Source organism: Caretta caretta, chromosome 11 (genome assembly GCF_965140235.1).
Source record: "Caretta caretta isolate rCarCar2 chromosome 11, rCarCar1.hap1, whole genome shotgun sequence".
In the NCBI taxonomy this organism is placed as follows: domain Eukaryota; kingdom Metazoa; phylum Chordata; order Testudines; family Cheloniidae; genus Caretta; species Caretta caretta.
Genome location: NC_134216.1, coordinates 66,703,571 through 66,716,137, shown reverse-complemented (window position 1 = coordinate 66,716,137; position 12,567 = coordinate 66,703,571). Strand labels below are relative to the sequence as shown.

Here is a 12,567-nt window from a genome sequence, read left to right as displayed (position 1 = left end):
GGGTTCTCTGAAAGTAGGATTTTGCCCTTACTTCTTACTTATGCATTGATTTGTAATATTTCTTTCATTTCTGTTTTATAAAGCCTTTTGCTTTTTCTCTGGTTAGTACCACAGCATTGTCTCTTTTGGTCATGCGTATTATACCACTGAGATTACTATGGAGAATATTTGTAGCTACCTCTCACTACTGTTGCTATTAAAGCAACTTGCAACGTTTTCCTTCATGACATAATACAGAGATTAAAACAGGATTTTCATTGCAGCTGGATGTAGCTTTGCCTACAACTTTTGTTCCCCACTTTGCTTCTGCGTCTCTGATCATTATAGATCATGTACATATTTTTTTTTTTCTTTTTTGCAGTGTGTGCTGGCACTGAGAACAAGCTGAGTTCTCTGTCTGATCTGGAGCAGCAATATCGTGCGTTGCGCAAGTACTATGAGAACTGTGAGGTAGTCATGGGCAACCTGGAAATCACCAACATTGAACACAACCGTGATCTTTCCTTCCTCAGGGTAAGCAACCTCTTTTTTCCACCTTCCCCATGGTGTGAGCGGATATTGGTGTTAGACTGCACAATAACAGAGTGTCTTGTTCGTAAGTGACGGTTCTTTTCTGCTGATTGGCTGAGCCAGTCATGGAAGCAGACCATAAAAAGACACAGCAAGGTCAAGGTGCAAAGTACAAGAACAACAGTGTTGTTGTGAGTGAGGCACTGAGTGTACAGTTACCAGGGTTTCTGATAGAAGGTACTGGCAGTTCACAGTATATGACATTTAATGTGTTTGTGCCTCTCTGTGTTGCAAGCTGGTGTGAAGGTGTGTTAGGAAGGGACCTGGGAAGGTCAGAGGATCTTGCAGATAAACACTTCTGGTTTTAACAGGCTAATCCTAGTAAAATGCCAGGCAGAAACAGTTAAAATGGTAAACAATAGGCGAACTCCTATTACTCCTAATACTTGTGTAACACTTAACCCTTACTAACATGTTCAGTAACACCCCGTCCGGTCACAGCTGAAGCTAGAGTGACCAGAATTCCCAATTTTATAGGGACGGCCCCAATATTCAGGGCTTTGTCTTAAATAGGTGCCTATTACCCCACACCCCCATCCCGATTTTTCACACTTGCCATCTGGTCACCCTCGCTGTGGCATTACAATGTGTGAAACCTCAAGTGGAGTCTCCAGGTGCTAGAGGATGTCAGTGGTGGACCAAGTGGTGCCCTGTCACAGGGCAGCGTCAGTCATGTGCCCCGTCAATGGTTTTTATTTTGCAGAATTTATGTTTTCACGTGCATATATGTGTGTATCTGTGTCTATACAGGTAGCTTTTCCCGTTGTGAAGAAACCCTTCTGCATACGAATTAGCGTAGTGCTATCACTCTAAGACTGCAGACAGCCTGACAATAGTAATCAAGAGAGATGGGGAGGATGAAAGCCAAATTAAGAGCCGCTAAACGTCACTGTAGTTTATTCTTTGACAGTTGACTGTTTTAGAAGAAACATCCAGCTAATGGGATCATCCAGTGTAGTTTGCTCCTTTGAGCGTGTTTTCCACCGGATTAAGGCTGCAGTGTGAGGGGAAGAGATCTTCAGGGATAGGAATGACTGTCAGGGGAAGGGAGAACAAATTTTAGTATGATTGTGACCCAAATGGGCCATAACGTGGTATAGCTGGTCAATATGGATGAGGTCAAACCATGATTCAAATAGAGTAAAGCACCATTTTATATGGCTTGTTTTGATTATGTACAACTCTCATAAAACCCCTTTCTGTGTTTCTAAATGTGTGTGTCGGTGTGTAGATAACAATTGTAGGAGATGTGGAGACCGAGGGAAGAGGCCCGTCAAAATCTCAGTCTAGGGGAAGGAATGGGATGGCAGATGCCCACCCTAAATATTTTTCTTTGGATCGTTGGCCTGGAAAAGATTAGGGATAGGCAAAATGTTTGCTTTAGAGCTGTCTCATTTTGTTTTGCAGGGTCTTATGTGAACGCTTTGTTTAATATTAGTTCACAAAGATTTAACTTCCTACCGTTAGTTCTAACAAAGCTGAAGCACAAACCAAACTTTAGTCTGATTGGCACGTTTCCCTTCTTTTCAGGATAAAATCACTGCAGTTTCATATGAGTTCCACTCCAAACCTCAACTTGGGCTCATGGTTGCTCAAAACTTAGACTAGTTTGCAAGCTTGCTAAATGGTTTGCAAGCTTGACTCAAACTAAAAGGTGCATTGAGAGTAGTTTTAATTCAGTTTAATTGATGACCAGTTAGCTACACAATTACAAATGATAGTCTAGACATTCTGCAAACATAAAGGGTGAGTCCTAGGGTAAACCACCAACTTTAGAACAAGTGTCTATTGACTGTCTAGACTAATGTTCAGAGCCATGTTAGTTAATTGCCAATCAATTAACTCACATTAAAACAGGAACACAAACTCTACTCTAGACAAATCTTCACTGAACCTGGCCCAAGTTTCCGATACGTAATGAAACTGCAAACAGTTTTGCTTGGCTCCAAGTTTAGTTGTGAAAGCTTCTCACAACTCTAAATTCCTCCCTCTTTCACTGCACTGGCAGACCGTTTGGGGAGGAAGATCAGGATATGCTGTGAATTACTGAATCAGGGCTTCCCACAGAGGATGGCTTCAGTGAGGATTGCTTGTGGTTAAAGCTGGCCCCACCTAAAAGAACAATTGTGGCCTATTCATTAAGCAAACTAGAAATGAAAATGAAGGTCTCTCCTATTTGTTTCCCCGGTGACGCTAAATATTCTCCTTTTTCATACAAACTCCTCTGCTGTTCTTTTTTGGGTAAGCCTTCAATAGAAAAATAGAGGAAAATATTACAGGAAAAATAGCCATAAACTAAGCAAATGAGAAGAAGAAACGAGGGCCATCAGTGGTAAATCAAGGCAATTTACTGGCTTTGGCTTTGTGGAGATCATTACGAAGGCTTTTATTTATTTATTTTACCTGGGACTGCCCTCTCACAGATGTCTCGGGCGGGAGCGGGGGGCAGAAAAACACAAATATGAAAACAAACCGGCAGCTCTAGTCTAATATGATAAATTATCGTCATTAAACAGAGGAAAACGTGTTCTGGGGGAAATAAATAAATAAAAGGGTAGCATATTTATGCTAATAATTCAACATTCATTAGTTAGACATTATTACTTATTTTAAAAGCAATTTTAATGACCTAACAAAAGTGGCAGATGGGATCTAACCAAGAGCGAGGATATTAGTCACTTTTAGCCTTTTAAATGGTGAAATCTGTAATGTAAGTAACGCACAGCCTGCCCTGCTCCCCTCCACCCCCAGTCTTCTTACTTTCCTTCTACCTCAAATGGGCTTCAAGTAGCCAATAGACAGACAGCTGGCTTATTTATGTGTCTAGCTGATGAGCATCTATGTAAGCCTTCCTTCTTCCTCATTAGTACTGACTCTGACTCAGAAAACTTTCACGCCAGTAAACAGGCAAGACCTGTTGAACTAGGCAAGGCGGGCTTTACCTCTTATTCTGCAATAGCAGATGAATACCAACATGAACGGGAGGGTAAAATGATGATTTTATTTGCACTGTGGAAGAAGATTAAAAAATAACAGCCCAGCTTTCATATTTATTCAGACACTTAACACCTACATGGATTGCTTTCATGTTTGAGTGTTAACTCTGCAGTTGTCTAATTATTAAAGATGAATGGGTCTACTTTTCCACTGCTTTCTACTTTGTTTAGTCATTTAGGCCTTGTTTCGAAAAGGTCCTTAAGCTGGTACGAGCCTGTGCTTAATCCAATTGATTTCAAAGAGAGTGACTGATGCTTAAATTTACACACCTGCTTAAGTACCTTTCTGAATGAGGGACTTATTCCTGTGTAAGGTGAGTGTAAAATGCTGTCATTCTGTCTTATAAACCTCATATGACTTGCCTGCAGATAGATGAAACTGGTTGCCGATTCAAGCACCAGGTAATCATATAGGACAGTTACTGACCTTAGGACCAGATTCTGCCCTCTTTAATTGCATTAATTAACATTAGCAGGAGTATTGTAAGCAATACATGAGAAGTATTTCTTCCGCTCTACTCAGCAGTGATAAGGCCTCAACTGGAATACTGTGTCCAGCTCTGGGCACCATACTTGGGGAAAAGTGGACATATTGGAAAAAGTCCAAAGGAGAGCAACAAAATTGATTAAAGGTCTAAAAACATGACCTGTGATGAAATATTGAAAAAACTGGCTTTGTTTAGTCTGGAGAAGAGAAGACCGAGGCGGGACATAAGTCTTCAAATACATAAAAAGTTGTTATAGAGAGGAGGGTGATAAATTGTTCTTCTTAACCACTGAGGACAAGACAAGAAGTAATGGGGTTATATTTCAGCGAGGGAGATTTAAGTTTAGACATTAGGAAGAACTTCCTAACTGCAAGGGTAGTGATACACTGGAACAAGTTATCTAGGGACCTTGTGGAATCTCTGTCATTGGAGGTTGTTAAGAACAGGTTAGACAAGCACCTGTTACGGAAGATCTAGATAATACTTGGTCCTACCTTAGTGCAGGGGACTGGACTAGATGACCTATCAAAATCCCTTCCAGTCGTACATTTCTGTGATTCTATGATTAAGTAGTACCTTTCTTCATGAGTAGCCCTGACCTTAATGGGACTCCTTGCCAAGAAAGGGTAATACTCCGCATGAATACAGGATGACAGCATCTGGTCTTACCTAAATTGACAGAGATTAGTTACTAGGAAGCTCATGAATTTCAGACTGTACATCAGATCAGAACAGTTATCCTTCACCCCATACTTTTCTTTCTCCTGAAGCCTAATCTACACACAAGAAATGTTCACTGATATGGCTAAATTGATTTAGAAAGATGAGGTCAGTGAGGTAATATTTTTTACTGGACCAATATCTGGTGGTGGGAGAGACAAGCTTTTGAGCTACACAATGCTCTTCTTCAGGTCTGGGAAAGGTATTCCAAGTGTCACAGCTAAATACAAGATTAAACGGATCGTTTAGCATAAGTAGTTAGTATGTATTCTAAGGGATCATTCAAGGTGAAGTGGCCTATTAACACCTCTGTAGGGAAAAATGGAGGGTTAGTGGGTTACAGGTTGTTGTAATAAACCATAAATCCAGTGTCTCTATTAAGATCATGATTTTTAGTGTCAAGCAAAGTTATAAAAAGAAAAGGAGTACTGGTGGCACCTTAGAGACTAACAAATTTATTTAGCATAAGCTTTCAAAAGCTCATGAAAGCTTTTGCTCAAATAAATTTGTTAGTCTCTAAGGTGCCACAAGTACTCCTTTTTTTTTTACGAATACAGACTAACACGGCTGCAACTCTGAAGCAAAGTTATGAATTTAAGCTCCCAGACTCGTCTTTTGAAAGTGTTGTGCAGGTTTCCTTTGAGGACGAGTACTGAGAGGTCAGCTATAGAGTGATCACTTTGTACTGAGGTAGCTTGATTATGTATTCATAGTTAGATTATGATTATGCTTGCACCAATATAACTAAATTGATTTAGTTATACCAGTTCAAGCTCTTAACGTAAACAAGCTACACCAGCATGATATGAGGCTTATGTTGATTTAACGTTATTATTTATCATTTGTACCTAGATGCTACAACCAAGATTGGGCTCCCTTTGCACTAGACATAGGGCAAATCAGTCCCTGTCACAAAGAGCTTACAACTGGACAAGACAAGACAAAGGGTGGGACAGGAAACATCGAGATCATGGGTTGTCCCAGATTATTCAGCAGGTCGGTGGCAAAGCCAGGGATTTGAACCAAGTCTCCTGACCCCAATCAGTGCCCTATCCACTGATGCTATTTAGTAAATTGAAATAAGTCTCAACTTGCACCGCTGCAGCACAAATGTGCTAGGGTTTGCCCCAGTGTAATTTAATCAATCCAGTTATGCTGGTGCACATTTCTTGTGTGTAGTCAAGGCCAGAGTTGTGGATTAGCCCTTCTTTATGTTTGATAAATAACTGTTCAGAAAGGATCAAATCCCACACAGTTTTGTTTTGTGGATGACTGTTTGCTTGAGAAAATGGGAAACTGTTTTAGTTTCATTTAGCACAGACTGACAGTTTATATTATAGACAGTTTGTACTTCTTAAAGGCATCTTGATATTCAATTTTCTACATAAAGCATGCATTTATTAGGCCACAAAACAATCATTTGCAAGTGTACTTGCTCGATTAAACAAATCTGGTACACAAGAGTTATGTTAGATTAATCCTGGTGTAAAGCGTTTCAGTTTACAGTCAGCAAAATGTCTTCTTGTCACTGGATTTTATTTAACCAATTCAGCTTATTTTGTTTTAAAAGGCATGACTGAAACACTAAACTGCTAACAATACCTCCTCCAAATTGTTATGAAAACTTATGTCCAAATAATCGAATCTATAATCGGTGTCCTTAGAAAATAATGTATGGTGACTTTATCAATGCTCTTTTGTAATGCCCTGTCACACTATACTTTTTTGACTGTGTGATTGTGTCACTTGTTCTATCCATGCTCATTTTAACTGGATACAAATGACACAGCAACTTTATAGCTGTTCGACATATTTGCGCATCCTCATCTACCATGCTGCCTAGCTATGTAAAATTGTGTTTTGCAACAATCTGGGTAGCTGTCCAATATTTATTATTTATATTATAGTAGTGCCCAGAAGCCCCAGCTGACATCAGGGCCCTGTTGTGCTGGGCAAAGCTTGAACTCTAAATAGACAAGGCAGACTAAGAATGGGAAGGGAAACAGAGTCACTGAGAGATGAAACAAGAGAGACAAAAGGCATACTTGAAAAATTGGAAGTCAAATCCTGTTGAGAAAAATCGAAAGGAGCAAATCAAGTGTAAAAATATAATAAGGCAGTCCAAAAAGAAATTTGCAGAGCACCTAACAAAAAATTAAAAATCTAACATCAATTTTTTTTTTAAGTACATCAGAAGTAGGAAGCCTGGCAAACAACCAGTGGGGTCACAGGATAATCAAGGTGCTGAAGGAACGCTCAAGGAAGACAAGGCTGTTGCAGAGAAGCTAAGCGAGTTCTTTGCATTGGTCTTCACTACGGAGGATGTGAGGGAGATTCCCACACCTTAGCCATTCTTTTTAGGTGACAAATCTGAGGAACTGTCCCAGATTGGGGTGTCAGTAGAGGAGGTTTCGGAACAAATTGATAAATTAGACAGTAATAAGTTATCAGGACTAGATCGTATTCACCCAAGAGTTCTGAAGTAACTCAAATATGAAATTGCAGAACTACTAACTGTAGTATGTAACCTGTTGATTAAAATAGCCTCTGTACCAGATGCCTGGAGGATACCTAATGTGATGCCTATTTTTAAAAAAGGCTCCAGAGGCAATCCCGGCAATTACAGGATGGTAAGCATAATTTCATTACCAGGCAAATTGGTTGGAACCAAAGTGAAAAATAGAATTATCAGACATATAGATGAACATGATTTCTTGGGGGCAGAGTCAACACAGCTTATGTAAAGGGAAACCATGCCTCACAAATCTAGTAGAATTGTTTGAGAGGGTCAACAAACTTATGGACATGGGTAAGCCAGTTTATATAGTGTACTTGGACTTTTTGAGAGCCTTTGACAAGGTCCCACACCAAAGGTTCTTAAGCAAAGTAAGCAGTCATGGGATAAGAGGGAAGGTCCTCTCATGAATCAGTAATTGGTTAAAAAGATAGGAAGCAAAGGGTAGGAATAATGGTCAGTTTGCAAAATGGAAAGAAGTAAATAGGGGAGTCCTCCAAGGATCTCTACTGGGACTTGTGCTATTCAGTACAGTCATAAATGATCTAGAAAAGGGGTTAAACCATGATGTTGCAAAGTTTGAAGATGATACAAAATTACTCAGGATAGTTATAAATCCAACCTAAACCATGAAGAGTTGCAAAAGGTTATCACAAAATTAGGTGATAGCTCAACAAAATGACAGATGAAATTCAATGTTGATAAATGCAAAGTAATGCACAATGGAAAACATAATCCTAACTACATATACAAAAAAAGCTGTCAAAAAAACTAACAGAATGTTAGGAACTGTTAGGAAAGGGATAGATATAAGAAAATATAATAATGACCCTATGTAAATCCATGGTAAGCCCACACCTTGAATACTGCATGCAGTTCTGTTCTTCCCATCTCCAAAAAGATGTATTAAAATTGGAAAAAGTGCGAAGAGGGGCAATGAAAATGATTAGGGGTATGGAATAGCTTCCATGAGAGGAGAGATTGAAGACACTGGGGGTGACTAAGGAGGGATATGTTAGAGGTCAAGAAAATGATGATGTGTGTGGAGAAAGTGAATCGCGAAGTATTATTTACGCCTCACGTAATACAAGAACAGGGGTTACCCAATGAAATTAATAGGCAGCAAGGTTAAAACGAACAAAAGGAAGTATTTCTTCACACAAAGCACAGTCAACCTGTGGCGCTCATTGCTAGGGGTTGTTGTGGGGGCCAAACGTATAAATGAATTTAAAAAAATTAAATAAGTTCATAGAGGATAGATCCATCAGTGGCTAAAAGCTGCAATGGTCAGGGAGGCACCCCATGGTCTAGGTGTCTCTAAACCTCTGAGTTCCAGAAGCCAGGATTGGACGACGGAGTGGATCACTCAATAATTGCCCTCCGCTGTTCACTTGCTCTGAAGCGTCTGGCACTGACCACTGTTAGAATACAGGATACTGGGCTAGATGGACCATTGGCTTGACACATTCTTATGTTCTTATGTTAACTTCTCTAGTTCATGCTGCAGGTCAGTGGCAGAACTCAAGTAGAACAGAACTCAAGTTTTTTGTACTCTCAGTTACTAGACCAGAGTTTCTAAGAATGGGATAGAATGCCAGAGGACCTACACACTCTGACATCAGCAGTATGCAAGCTAGTGCATTCTGGTATGTTATACCATTCACACAGCTGGATATAAAGAAGAGAAGTCAACCTTGTTATGCAAACTTGGGTAGGGGGTCCCTTCCACAGGCAAAAAAAGCTCTGTACTGGGTGAGTCGCAAGAAGCCAGTCAAGTGCCAAGGTAGGCCTGTGGCAAGAGAAAAACACTTTTCACTGACTGTGGATTACTAACCAAATTTGTGGGATGAACCAAGTCATGTTGAGAACCAACCATGCCAGTGATTTATCAGAGCTCATTCAAAAGATGCAGTGTAAGCAGAGTCCATGTCCACAGAATTAATGTGAGACAGGATTCTCACCCAGAAGAGCTGTTAATTCTTTCAGTCCCGTTTGTTGAAGTCGATTGCAAAAGGTTGAGGTTAAAAGTAATCTCAGAATGATGCAGGAGTGTAGATTTACGTGTTTTACAATGTTTTTGCTTTGCATAGTCTTTTTGAGTTGTCCAGAAAGCTAATGGTCAATTGGGCAGCGAACTCTGAGATTTGTGTTAGGTGCTCCAACTAGGAGATAAGCATTATCCTGTGTCTGGTGGGTCTTCTGGCTTTTCAGTCCTGAAACTAAGTTTCCAAGAGGTCACTAGAAGCAATCCTCTTCGGGAAACTTTAGCACAAAACATGCTGGCTCTTCAAATTAAATTGTCAGATTCTGCAAAACAATTAAAGAAGTGAATTTGCACACAATTAATCCGCAAGCTGGGGTTGACGGACTATAACCAAATTACATATACATTAGCTATTAGCCCATTAATTTTGCAATTATTTTTGGCGGTTGCATATCAATGATATAGTCTGAAGTATGTTTATGAAAAGACTTGCATGCTGTATAATGAGGCATAAACACAGGTTATCTGACAATGGGTAAAAGTGGGACTGTTAGTGTTGTGCCAGTGGGGTAACATATAAAGTTAACTTTTTCAGTAGTAGTATTTGTGCTAGGTGCTGTACAAACTCATAGTAAGAGACAGTCCCTGCCTTGAGGAAATTACAATTAAATAGAAAATACAAAGAGTAGGAGAGGAAACAAAGGTACAGAGTGGAGAAGAGATTTGTCCAGCGTCACACAGTAAACTAATGGCAGAACTGGTGTGAGAACCCAACTCTCCGGAGTTGTAGTCTAGTACCCTGGCTATTGCACTAGACTGTCTTTCAATTTTGCTATGTGATTTTGAGGTTGCTGGGTGGGAGTGTAGTTATGACTAGTCAGTGTGTGCATATTGGGAAGCATCTGGATATCAGAAGCTACAAAAGCAAGGCTGCTTTGTACTGTAACCTACTCTCCTCTCTTCTGGATGTAAATGTGGTCCCACTCATGTATTTTTTTGTTAATTAAAAGGAAATATCCACACAAGGAATGCAGTATCTTAAATTTAAAAATCTATTAGTTGAAAGGAAGGTTAATCCATTTCAGTTACATGGTTCCAGATCAAGTTTCAGAATGGTAGCCGTGTTAGTCTGTATCAACAAAAACAACAAGGAGTCCTTGTGGCACCTTAGAGACTAACAGATTTATTTGGGCATAAGCTTTCATGGGCTAGAACCCACTTCATCAGATGCAGGTATATTTATACATAGTATATGAAGAGATGAGAGTTGCCTTACTCCCATCTTTTCATGTACTATTTCTAAATATACCTGCTACTGTATTTTCCACTCCGTGCACCTGATGAAGTGGGTTCTCGCCCATGAAAGTTTATGCCCAAATAAATTTGTTAGTCTCTAAGGTGCCACAAGGACTCCTTGTGGTTCCAGATCAGTTTTTCAAATCCTTTTACTTTATAATGCTTGAGTTTTTGTGTAGGTATGATCAGCTCTCCTGGGTAGCAGATGGTAGTGATCCCCCTTCCTCCTAACACACACGTGCAGTCTCTGAGTTCTGCAAAATTTTCAGCTCTTTATTCTCTGGAACTACATCAGGACAGATCACAACCCTTAGGTTTTGTTTTTGTTTTTTTATTTCCAATTTCCTAAGAGTTCCCTCAGTTCCTCATGCAGCCCTCATAATCTATCTCTAGGATTAGCTAAATCTAGGATATTCCCTCAGTCTCTGACAATGGAAGCTTTAAAACCTCTTTATATAAATGAGAATGAGAGATTCCTAATGGTTATTAAATGTTCTCTTTACATTGTTGTTTATTTAGTCTTCTTCCTCATTTTCAGTGGTGTTTCTTTTACTTTCCCTTCAGTTGCACAGGAAATGCTATCTACTTCACTTATGCATAGGTTTTACAAACTTTTAACAGACACAGATAAAATAAATAAAACTTAAATTATGCAAAAATAACATCAACATATACAGGTGTTAAATCACTAATAAGCCCTTAGATGGTTACCAAAGATTCTTTTTTCACTGATACAGCAAAACTGCTTGGGCCTTCATTTTGTCGGAAAGATCACTGAGAGGGTGAGGATCAGCCAACTTCGTTGGCATCTGACATTTTCTAGCTCTGTGCACATCAATCAAAGACCAGGACACAGCACAGAGACTCTATTAGTCTCAGCAGTTAATTGTCATGGCAGTGGATGGAGGTCAGACATTCTTGCTAATTCTGCTAGATCTTTCAGTAGCCCTTAATACAGTCAGCTATAAGGTGCTGTTGAGATATTTGCAGGAGCTGGCAGGCATAGGAGTGTCATTAGAGTGGTTCCATTTACTGGTGTTGATTAGCTGCCAAAGGATGGTAATGAGTGATTTCTCTTCTTCTTGTCCTACCAAGCTCAGTTTTTGTCTGTTTGTCCTGTCTGTCTCTCTCTTTCTCTCACAGGGTATGTCTACCCTACGAAATTAGGTCGAATTTATAGAAGTCAGTTTTTTAGAAATCGGTTTTATATATTCGAGTGTGTGTGTCCCCACAGAAAATGCTCTAAGTGCATTAAGTGCATTAACTCGGTGGAGTGTTTCCACAGTACTGAGGCAAGCGTTGACTTCCGGAGTGTTGCACTGTGGGTAGCTATCCCACAGTTCCCGCAGTCTCCGCTGCCCATTGGAATTCTGGGTTGAGATCCCAATGCCTGATGGGGCTAAAACATTGTTGCGGGTGGTTCTGGGTACATATCGTCAGGCTACCGTTCCCTCCCTCCCTCCGTGAAAGCAGCAGCAGACAATCGTTTCGCACCTTTTTTCTTGAGTTACCTGTGCAGACGCCATACCACGGCAAGCATGGAGCCCGCTCAGGTAACCGTCACCGTATGTCTCCTGCGTGCTGGCAGACACGGTACTGCACTGTTACACAGCAGCATCAACCCAGTGCCTTGTGGCAGCAGATGGTACAGTAGGACTGGTAGCCATCCTCGTCATGTCCGAGGTGCTCCTGGCCACGTCGGCCAGGAGCGCCTGGGCAGACATGGGCGCAGGGACTAAATTTGGAGTGACTTGACCAGGTCATTCTCTTTCGTCCTGCAGTCAGTCCTATTGAACCATCTTATGGTGAGCAGACAGGTGATATGGATTGCTAGTAGTCCTACTGTACCATCTTCTGCCAGGCAGGCAAGAGATGAGGATGGCTAGCAGTCCTACTGCACCATCTTCTGCTAAGCAGCCAGGAGATGTGGATGGCATGCAGTCCTTCTGCACTGTCTGCTGCCAGCCAAAGATGTAAAAGATAGACGTAGTGGATCAA

The 12,567-nt window shown here is 40.5% G+C and overlaps 1 protein-coding gene across 6 annotated transcripts in view; it reads left to right on the top strand.

The window, feature by feature from the left end:
• The window catches only part of ERBB4 (erb-b2 receptor tyrosine kinase 4), a 975,001-nt gene that overhangs the window by 388,318 nt on the left and 574,116 nt on the right, over positions 1-12,567 (top strand). For all 6 annotated transcript variants that reach the window (XM_048869092.2, XM_048869089.2, XM_048869091.2 and 3 more), the window contains exon 2: positions 362-513. In XM_048869092.2, coding sequence (XP_048725049.1) covers positions 362-513 — 152 coding nt within the window. The remainder of the gene's footprint in view (positions 1-361; positions 514-12,567) is intronic.